This window comes from Magallana gigas, chromosome 3 (genome assembly GCF_963853765.1).
Source record: "Magallana gigas chromosome 3, xbMagGiga1.1, whole genome shotgun sequence".
In the NCBI taxonomy this organism is placed as follows: Eukaryota; Metazoa; Mollusca; class Bivalvia; order Ostreida; family Ostreidae; genus Magallana; species Magallana gigas.
The window spans coordinates 48,897,749-48,909,389 of record NC_088855.1 but is presented as its reverse complement, the minus strand read 5'-3'; the positions used below and the strand labels follow the sequence as shown (position 1 = coordinate 48,909,389).

Here is an 11,641-nt window from a genome sequence, read left to right as displayed (position 1 = left end):
TAACTAATCATTACCTTTTAAGATGTCAGATTACATAGAACGCAAGATAGACGTACACAACGTTATTTGTGGATTAATAACATTTCAAAGCTTAAGAATTTAAGAGATCTATAAAATTTTTGTTTTGTGTTATTATTATTTAATTTAAACATATTTTTATTGACAATTCAAATGGCTGGGTAACAGGCAAAGTCTATGTATACCGCCCCAAGGTCAGATAAATCAACAACCGAAGTGGTTAAACTCTTGCAATGGTCCATCGTTTTGGTTACCATATATTTAACATTTCTCTCAAAATTCTACATAAACGGATGCTAAAAAGCTTCCTTTTCAATGGTAAATGATACAATATTCAGTATACTTTTAAGCGTACTTGTAGAAAATGCATAATTCAAAGATGAGGTTTGACCAAGTGTTACCAGACCCGAATTTACGTTTAATGTAGAAAAGTTTTATGAAAACTTACTTGAACAGTTAAAATGTTTTCATCAAGAGTAGAACTCGGTGTCTATTTCCACTTCTTTTCAAACGATTAACGAGGACTTTAAAATGATAGAATCAGAGGAAGAGAAAAAAACTAACAGAGAGTCATGATCAATAATGAGAAAACCTGAGGAAATGAGAAATATGAAATTTAAAGTTGTTTTTCCTTCTTCTTCTTTTTTTAAGTCAATAGATAATCAAGCATTATGCACGTTCATGTGTCATGAATAAGAAAACAGTAGACAAACAGTAAGAATGACATAACTAAAGGAATATGTTGGTGCGGCACTAATTGACATCCGGGCGTCCTTGTCACACTCGTTGGCGTACTCTCCAATACAAGCAGCATACTGGATCACGTGGGCGACGTAATGCTGCTCGTGGACGCCATGAAACAGGTGCGACATGGGACCCATCGCATATATCCCGACATCCTCCCCGCTGTGTGTCTCCGAATCAAGTGGTACAGCAGACTGTTGCATGTAGTTATTTGCATCTAAAGTCAAAATTAATGTGAATATATAAGTGTAAAACCAACTTGGGTGAGAGAGAGAGAGAGAGAGAGAGAGAGAGAGAGAGAGAGAGAGAGAGAGAGAGAGAGAGAGAGAGAGAGAGAGAGAGAAATTAACCCGTTCTTATTCCGGTGAGATTCTGACGAGGTGTTGTATAACCTGGACCATTAGCATAAAGGAGTGACGTATATGGCAAATCATCTAAAGTAGGTTGCAATTCAAAACTTTCTGGGTCAACGAGACCTACAAATATGGATCCGGTCTGTAAACAGTGTCTCTCGTTTTAATTGCAAAATATTATTTTAACCAAGGATCGATTTGTTTGTTTGTTTTTACCAAGAATAGGATTCCCTCTGTTTGTGTATCCAGTCAAAGAGAAAGGATGAGAGTGGTCTGCCGTCACGACTACCAGAGTGTCATCCTTATTCGTTAGGGTCACCGCCATTTTGACCGCTTCCTCGAATTGTACTGCGTCCACTAGAGCTTTCTTTGCGGTGGTGTCATGATGGGCATGGTCAATTCGACCACCTAAAGCATAAAAAATCTGTTCTCTTGTAACTCCTATTAGAAAGGTAACAGTAGCAAAAACTTAAGTTTTACCAAAACTAAACCATTTGTTATTTCATTACCAGACCCCAGTCTCGAAACCATTTCCAAGTTAACAGAACTGGGGTTTTTACTTTATATGGAGGTCAAATTATTATAAAATTAAACGCTTCTACCTACCTTCAACCATAAGTACGAATCCCTTTTTGTTGCGACTCAGTATCTTGATGGCTTTGTCCGTCATCTCCGTCAGAGAAGGTTCCCCGTCGCCGCTGGTGTCTCGCTCCAGTTCATATTGCATGTGGGATGGACTAAATAGTCCTGTCAAGAAAATTGTATAGTCTCTTAACAATGTAAAGGTATATACGTGTATATGCCTTCTTCGTTTGTAGTTTATGATTTATATAAAGACACCAATGAGAGCCTTCATTACAGTTTTTTTTACCCAAGAGATAATCTGTGTCATTGGGGTCCACGGCGTCGAAGTCTTGCTTTCTCCAGACATATTTGTACTTTTTGTTCTTCCCCTGCTGTAGTAGCTCCCATCTCTGGACAAGGTTTCGGCCGTCCAATCTTAAGTTCACACCTCGGAGATTTGATTTTGGATCGGGTTCGGTTACTGGAAGAAAGGCTCTACGACCCCCTCCAAGTACAACCTTAATAAATCAATGATAATAATTGGAATGGCTTTTAAAATACCCGTTTGTCTATGGATGCTTTTAATTTTTAACCATTAAACAAAATCCAAAGAAAAGTTCTCGTTTAATGCAACAGGTGCTTTTAAAAGCATCGGTTTTGATTTCATTTAATTACCTGTATATCATGATTACTGTTAATTAGTTGTTGGGCAATATCCATGCAGTCGCCGTTAAGTGTGGCATTAATGTCGGCGTCCGATTCCCAGTCCCGGTGTGGCGAGTGTGCGTATGTAGCGGCGGGGGTGGCGTGGGTGACCCTAGTAGTCGTCACAACTCCTGTAGATTTACCTTTAAACAAAACCGTTTACCTGTAAACTAGCTTGACCAATTACTAAATAAAGATATTTTTATACACCCACCATGAAAAATCCAAGTTTTACCTTGTTCTATAGCGTGTCTTATTATGGATTTGACTTCCGCTTCCTGTCCCAGACGTATGTAAGCACTGCAGTTAGAGGCTCCGACAGAATCTTTTAACCCCACGACATTAAAATTAGTCTTTTCACCACATAACAAGGCAGTAGCTGTCTGCGCAGACTCGGGTACCTGGCTGTCCGACCCGTACACCTGTAGTGATATTATAAGCCAGGTGAATGTTTCCATCCTTTCATCAAATCACAATCGTATTAAACATTTAGTTTTCGCTTTTTGATAGATCCTATAATACATGTATTTACTAAAATTTGAAAGAGCCATATAATCTGTAAATACTCAGTAATAAAAGTTGACTTATTTTATCGACAAGTTATGGCTATTCTAGACTGGTATCAAAATTAAATGAACAATGACAATAACAATTTCTTTATACTTTTAACTGTATAATTTACAGTGCTGGGAAAATTTTAAAAAAAACCATTAATTAATACAGTTATACTTAAATCAAATTAACATTATTGATTGTCATTTACTTTTGTGGGGAGATGAATCTCTGAATGTCAATTTAAACCAACCTATTTTTTTTTTAGCTCTTCAAAGATTTATCAGAGATTGTTGTAGATTCTCATAATTTCAGTCTTACTGCTTGGACCAAATTCAAACAGAACTGTTTATAAATACATGTACGTTTGTTCAATAATTTAACCACTTTAGTAATACCCATTTCTATGTACTTTCCATTCTAAACTAATATACAGTTGTAATTGTTATACTTGGTAAGAACCTCGTAAGTTGTAAGAACTTGTGTTCGAACCATTTGTATATGTTTATGCAATAAAATATGTTCAAACCAGTTATGCTTACGATACATACGTAGAAGGATGAAAAAAATATTATTATTAAAAATTAACCTGGAAGTTTTTTCGACTAGCGAGTTAATAAGAGTTTACATGCAAATGATAGATGGGGGGGGGGGGGGGGGATGAAGGTATAAAAACTATGTGTTTAAGGAGCGATGTAAATTTCCGTGTGAGTGAAATCTGACCGACGAGTAACAATAAAGTCTAAAGTCTCTCTCTTGACTAGTTTGTAATTAAGGAAGGAGTCTTCTGGTTTTTGACTTCTCAAAAGTAAATTTTATTAAATATTCATTAAACAAGATAAAAGGAAATGAAAATATCATATTTTTCTTTCAATTTTTCTTTACTATTATACAACTTGGCATAGAAATAGAAATCAAGGTTTAGAATCAAACAAGGAATATATTTTGGGCGGAGCTATGGCGTAGGAAAATATCACATACTTTAATTTGCAATTCAGAGTTGCTGTCGATTCATGGGTCTATTCAGGATTTTTGAAACAATCCCATTAATGTTGGATTTTTTAAGCCAATGTGAACTAATGATAAAAAATCTCGGGTTTCTGAATATACTTTCAAAGTAGGATTTGCCAATCAAATTACATTTTATTAGCTTTTTTAAAGTGCTCATTCTATACATAGATTTGTGTAAAAAATAAGTAAAATTTGATTTTCTCTATTATTAAACAGTTATTATATTAGCTTTTCTGTCAATTTATATCTTGATATAAAGTCTTTATAATATGTAAAAAATCAAATTTATATTTAAATTTGGAAGCATAAAAAAAATAATCAAAATATCGTCAAAATTTAAGATAATTGGAGGAAATGCAGGCTAAGCAATATCGATTGTTGTTTCGTTATTTATTCCAATTTGATAGCATAAGCTGGTAGATATTCTAAAATTCTATCATTTCACTGAAGAATAGAAACTTAATATCTTTAACAGATGTCTACATAATTGCAAATCAAAACTTTAATTTTTATCATCTATTAAGTTGAGAAAAAAGGTAGTGACCTTGACCTGACCTTTATGCGAAAACAAGATAGTCAAATTTGATTAAACTGATAGAATCATTTGGTTATATGATCTGTTTGACTGTATCAAATTTTTATGAATTTCTTAAAATAAGAAGTATGTTTGATAACGAGAATACTCATTCCTTAGGATAGGGTCAAGGTTAAATTTGCATAGAGGGAAAACAAACCCGTATACAAAAAAAATTCTGAACATAAAAATATGTAGAAGTAGCAAAATGTCAATCTTACTAAATTACAATTTACTGCCTTTTGATTTTATAATTATTTCAACAACAAAACTGATAATAATGATAACAACAATGATAAAGATGCCGGGGAAAGAGAAGAGCTCAACTTTGATATATTATATACATCAATGTCTCTATTCTATTTTCTGATTATAGTTTACTCGATTAAAATTCAATTATTTTGTAGCTATACATTACTGTATGAATATAAAAAAGTTCTAGGTTAATATCTTATCAAACGCCTGTGGATCAAATGGTACGCATACTATAAAAATTCGAAAACTTCGGGAAGTCAAAAGAATTCTTAAACATCTCCAGATTGTGATATCGTTATAATAACATATCAACTCGTTATAATGACTAATTATCTCGTCATTACGACATATTATCTCGTTATTGCGACTGAGTATCTCGTTATTACAACTTATTATCTGATTATTACGGTTTATTATCTCGTAAGTACGACATATTATCTCGTTTCACGACTTTTAAAATATCTCGTACGCACAGCATATGATAACGCACGTAGGACATATTATCTCGTTATTACGATTTCATAACTCGTTATTACGACATATTATCTCGTACACGTACGACTTAATATCTCGTACTTACGATTTAGTTATTTTAAATCGCTTCCGAATTAAAGGTTCCTAGACCCGATTTGCGATTAGAATATTTCAAAAGAGAAGCCGAGCTCAGAATTCATTGTAATTTAAACCAAGATCGAGTTATGATCTTTTATTGTTCATGTAAAGAATTTTTACCATAATGACTCGTAGCAAACAAAATAGATATTAAACTGATTTGATATTAATGCGTTTACAAATAATATCAACTTAAAATGTATGAATTGATAGAAAGCTCTATCAATACTACATATATGTAAAAAAAAAAAAAAAGAACAAAACTTTATCTTTAAGTTTACACACAAAACAATGAATCTCGGCTTGTAAATCGATATTTCACGTTTATATTTTGATAGATCCATTTTAACAAGACATGTAGGACATACATGTAACTATCTATTTCTTGCATCAAAACAAATTAAAAATGACGCTGGTATCAAGTGAAATATGCATAGATTGTGTAGTATTTGAAAACATGCAATTTATTGTCAATTGCGTACAACCCAAAAATTCTAAATATTATGAGCATCGATATCTACATTTATATCAAGGTGTCCCAGACCACCTAAATCATAATTAAATATCAGAAAAAAATCCCTACTTTGGACAAGGCCACGTTGGGGAATGTTTCGTACTCCAGTATGGTTTCCTCGCCTGTGTTGCCCAGCTTTTGTCCTTTGTAGATTCTAGCAGCATTAATGGTAGACAAGCCCATTCCGTCACCGATAAAAATGATGACGTTTTTAGCGATCCTGTTGTTTGGTTTTATTTTAAGAGCAGATTTAAGTGTGGTTTTGGCCATACCACTCCAATCAGTAGTGTATACACCTATAAAACGTATTAAACCGAAGGAAAAGATATTATAGCTATGCATTCAACCAAAATGCATGTACCCATTATCTACCAGAGATATTCATCAGCAAATTGAAAATATCTGGAATAAAGATCACTCTTAAGGATACATACTACCAACATATTGAACCTTTTTTTTAATGTTATGTGAAATATGGTGAACATTTGCAATTTAAATTAAAATTGAATCTGTCAAAATGAACATATCACATTGACAGTGTTTACAAGAAGAGAGGGGTGATACTGAGGGGACGGACACAAACAGTGGTGTTGTTTGTACTTCCTGTTCTTTTATCAAACGAAATGTTTGATGTAAGATTACGAAGTACAGACAAAATATGTCCCCAGAAAAATGATGAACAATAAAGGAAAAATGGAGATCTATGAGTCAAGAAAATGGTCTGACACAAACACGGACCTAACCTTCAACCAAACGGGATATGGTTCACTGTTCATCCACTGAGCCAAATTAAGGGAATGGCGTTTGTAACACATTTTGATAATAAAAAACGCCATTTTAATATTTTTTATTAATAAATACAAGACTTAAGCTGTCAAAAGTTAATTCCATAAAACGCGCGTTGGTTTAAGAGAAACTGAGTTTAAAAAACAAGCAAATCCCTATTTCAATTTTATCTTTTCCAGTTTGATTTTACTTTTTGCAACTATAATACAGCAATCTGTAGAAATCAAAAATGTTATGGCACATTATGGATAACATGAATACATCAGATACTGAATGGGATTTACAGCATATAGGAAAGATCCTTAAAGAGGTAGCCTACATGTAGCTTGAATTCTCACCGTATTTGTATTAATTAACTAATACCCCGGTAATTGTTTGAATAATTTTATCGCCCTCCCTCGTAGGGGTGACGTTAACCGTAGAATTAACTTTGGGCGGCCTCACACAGATAAGTTCACACAAACATTATGGAGGAGCGGACAACAATAGATAGACGGAAGCTTTATCGAGGTACTTTGTCCATCAACTGGAACACCATTCAATATTTGACACAACAAAAATGTCTTACTTTTAATTACGCATCATAAATGTGGTGAATATGGTTGACTTTGTATGCAGGGAAAAAAAACATGACAGAAATGTGCCATTGTGTTTATTTGCTTAAAAGTTTATGTGATCCCGAGCTGTTGACATCTGGGTCAATGTTTTCATTTATTCAGTATAACAGTGAAATATGTGGCTTTTATAATGTAAGTTAATTAATTATACCTAGCGTAGTAAGTTCACATGCGTATCTCCGTATTTCTTCTCTGTTTTAAGGTAGATTTACTCAATTCTGATGACCACTCTTCTATTTACACATATATGTATAAAAGTATTCGCTTACCAGTAAAATCTTAAGGACCAGAATCATCGCAAGATATATACATGTAAAAGCATGGCCATTCGTCATGGCATTACATGACACACGTCTTTATCTCGGTAAGTAATATCACCAATGCTTACCCTTTAATTAAATTTTTATTTAACTCACATAAACAAGATTTTGTCTAAAAATAAACAAACGATGAAAAATTATCGGTGTAAAATATTTGACTGTATACTATTTACTTTTAAGAACAATAAAAATTGACTTACCATTAATAATTGAAAGGCAGATCACGGTTAAAATCAGCGCTAATCTCGGTGACATGTTTACTTAGATTGATGTTACGACACTTAGTGTGAGCCGCTCCTGTTTAAAATTATTAAAAAGATTCGTAAATAACGTCCTTTGGAACTCGATAAGACAGCTTTTTGACTTCTACTTATTTAAAAAAAAAAACCAGCATAATAATCATGTTTATCATAATCAAGATGTACACACTTTAGCATTTTTAATCAGAAGATTATAAAACCTCAGTATCATTATTAATGACCCTCGCACATGTGTACTCACATTCTAAGTGTGAGGTTTGAATGAAAATAATGGTATACCTTGGACAGGTAACACACACACACACACCTTGTTCGCCTGTGGATTCAGTGATCAAAATCTTCCGTATGAATTCGTTAGAATGTGACATTTTACTTTTCCTTTTAATGGATTTAGTTTATTTAAAATAAGGGAAAGGTCACTTCGATTGCATATGCCCAAATGTACTGTCTTCTATTTAAAATGCACCAATCGTTACAGATTCTGTGTGCAAGGTTTGCATCGGTTATACGTTATCATTAGAACCCCCAATCCCCTATAAAATATAAATAATTAATATTCTAAAGAAGGGGAATCGTTTTTCTTTTATTTAATAACCCTTTTCTTATATTTGTGGGTTATTGTTTGACTGCATACAATATGTACATGTTCATAAGCACTGGTTTTTCTCTTTTCTTTTTAATGCTAAAATTTCAAATGCACCTGGTGCATGTGTCATTCATCAAGCACGCCAACTTTTGTTTTTATTGATCATTTCAAATGTTATGGAGTCAAAACAGGTAAAAAAGAAAAACCCATTAGCAGCGTATGCTAAAGTGATCTATGAAAACTAAACGAAGCCAAGTTCTGACGGTACATAATTACGTTGGACCTCCTGTAAGAACTAGCCAGCAATCTGTATAGAACTGGTACTTTAATTCAAAGCAATGTTGCAATGACAAATGGTAATATAATGTAGAATGTTAAGTCTTAAAAAAAAACAAAAACAAAAAAAACCCCCAAAAAACCCACCAAAAACAAAAACAAAACATGGATGCCTCGAAATGGAACTCACAATCAATCTAAGCATACATATTTCCTTGTATTCCCTTACCTTTCTAAGATGGTTTGATAAATGTAGAATTCTTTTTCGCAAGAGTGGTGTCTGAAGAAATAAGCCCATAGTTATGAGAATGCGTCTGCAAGGAGTAGAAGGCTTGAGTGTTGAGATTTTGAATATATAAAACACATCAAATTTTTGTATTGTAAGGGTAAAAAACAAAACATACTGTTTTTCTTTTCGATGTTCATGGTTTTGCAATTGCTTATATTTAACATTTTTATCCATAATTATGCCAGCATTGATTATGCTCGGGAACCCCCCCCCCCCCCCCCCCCCCGCTTGTAATTTTTAATAAGAAGGTTCTACGATATACATTTACAGTACTTAGAACATTTTATTAAATCAAACTAAGTACACAACGTAAAATGGATGTGTAGTTAATTTTTTTTAGGGTAGTTCATCCATAACTGAGGTGAAATTAATAATTTTGATTGATCTAAATTACATTACATACCTCTTTTAAAATCCTTTTTAGGCTGACATGAACCGAAGTTGGGAGTATGTATGTAGTTGAAAGAAGTTTTTGCAATTAAAACTTTTTAAAGAGTTGTCTTCCCTATATAAAAATAAGGAAAAAATCATTTCCTCAAAATATGAACGGTAGGTTATGAATTGTTTGGCATTTTCAAACTTTTTACCAAGAGATTTGTTAGAAAATCAATTGTTCTTAAAAGATATACCAGTATTTAAAAATGTACTTTTCCCATAGGCTTCAATGTTAACTTTAAGATGTGATAAATTTGTAACTATTTAAAAAAAATCTAAAATTCTAAGTTGAATCTTTATTTAATAAACTCTTAAAAAAATCACTCTAAGGTTTTAATGATCAAACTTGCAATCTATTAAATATAAATTATGATAGTCATCGATGGAATACCTTAACGTAAAAATAAACTGAATTTTTTAAAATCTTATTTTCCCGCCAAAACGTATTCTTATAACTCTGTATCTTTAAGTTTATTGCAATAATCCGTACATATTGATATTCAATATAATACACCGTATTGTACAGATTTGTGTAGAATGGAATATATTTTCTTACTTAATTTTTATACATGATTGCGACATCCAGAGCTTATGATGAAAGCATATCTTTATTTTATTCTAATTTATTCATTCATTTATTAATTTATTTATTCTTATTCTATCAAAATATATATGAAGGTTATGTGATATATCTTATAGTAAAGACTTTTGCACAATAGAGCATATACTTACTATTGTGGTTTGTACAGGATGACAATGTTGTAATTTGGCTACGATCAGAGCTTCTGAATAGCTTTTCCCATAGAATTATAAAGAACAGAATTCGGTTTACAAACCATAAGTTTTGTTGGTCACTTTGGGGCAACTGCGATACTGCTCTTTTGCAAGGTTGGTTGGTTGATATATATATATTAATTACATATCATTTATACCGGTATTACGTGAATATTAAATATTACGTAAAGGCAACTGTGTCATATACGTCATAAAATATCTATAAGCTAAAACTTCGTTAAGGATGACGTTTACTCAAAATGAAAAAAAAATCCACTGTTGATAATGAAAAGCCATCTATTGTATGTTATAAACCATTGATTGTAGTGTTATTTTTCTTTTACAAAAAAAAAACCCAGACAAATCTTGTTGATCTCAAAGAGCCATGGATGAGTGGCCAGCAATTAAATAGACAGGCCTACGTCACATTGCTGTTTGATACCACTACCCAAAGTCCAAGCACTTGTTAAAATGGTTCTAAATAGATACATGTATACAAAGCATTAAAATTTTAGCAACTTTTTTTTTTAATATTCTAGTCCGAATTTCTTTATTCGTTTTTAAATCCCTATCTATTTTGATCCAATTTTACAAAAAATTGAATGACGATAATAAAAAAACATTTATAGTATTAAACTACTTATATTGTCCTTATTCTGTTGGCATAAAATTTTTATGAGGTCAATGATCAAAATTTTGAGATATGGTGTCTTTTATCGTTTTTAAGCATTTTTCAATATTTTTGCAATTCATGCCTTACGATTATTTTAATGAATAAGTGAAAGAAAACCAACAGAAAATATGCAAAATTATATAGACTAAAACATAATATCTTAACTTTTAATATTAGAGTACTGCCAAAAATGTTTTGGCAGAAAACAAAATCTGCAAAATTTCCTATGTTTGGCTAAAATTCTATTTTTGTTTGAGCCTAATTCATTGATATAGTAGAAATATCGAATGTTATGTCAATAATAATTCATTTCATAAATGCTTTTTGGTTTTAGAAATTTTTTTATCATGACATTGAACGTTATAACAATCCGAATATGCCCTGCACAAGAGCAATGTAACAGGGTTAAATTACAATTTTATAATTAAAAAAAAACCCAACATTTTTTTATTTCCTTCCGCTTTCAACATAGTGGATAAGTCCGACATTTTTTAAGTTTTCTTAACATCAAATGTTAACAATCGCTCATCACACCATTAGCCCCCTTCTTTACAATGGAAAATGTAAGTTTGCTTTTGTATATATGCAGGCACATAACATCTTGTGACAAAGTGGAAGGTACGGACAAAATGTGGAGGGGCAAATTGGATCCAACATTTATATTTCTATAGATAAATATTTGTAAAAGGGTATGTTTGTACGTTTGTTTAAGATTTGGGTGGG

The 11,641-nt window shown here is 32.3% G+C and overlaps 1 protein-coding gene across 1 annotated transcript; it reads right to left on the bottom strand.

The window, feature by feature from the left end:
* Nucleotides 1-238: 238 nt before the first annotated feature.
* Nucleotides 239-8,183, bottom strand: LOC105318062 (alkaline phosphatase). Its single transcript, XM_034483095.2, has 10 exons — nt 8,165-8,183; nt 7,826-7,922; nt 5,972-6,198; nt 2,620-2,806; nt 2,355-2,527; nt 1,987-2,197; nt 1,722-1,862; nt 1,332-1,523; nt 1,113-1,238; nt 239-979 (listed from the first exon to the last, which is right to left on the bottom strand). Exons 2-10 carry the CDS (start codon nt 7,878-7,880, stop codon nt 705-707), a joined length of 1,587 nt encoding a protein of 528 aa, XP_034338986.2. The 5' UTR covers nt 7,881-7,922; nt 8,165-8,183; the 3' UTR covers nt 239-704.
* Between the last annotated feature and the right edge of the window lie 3,458 nt (nt 8,184-11,641).

What these genes read in the sequence shown, in the direction of transcription:
- LOC105318062 (XM_034483095.2), bottom strand. Translation starts at nt 7,880, where the DNA reads ATGTCACCGAGATTAGCGCTGATTTTAACCGTGATCTGCCTTTCAATT. An exon ending in CCAACGTGGCCTTGTCCAAA is followed by an intron (nt 2,807 to 5,971) that starts GTAGGGATTTTT and finishes ATATCACTACAG; the next exon opens with GTGTACGGGTCGGACAGCCA. An exon ending in ACAGTAATCATGATATACAG is followed by an intron (nt 2,198 to 2,354) that starts GTAATTAAATGA and finishes TGATTTATTAAG; the next exon opens with GTTGTACTTGGAGGGGGTCG.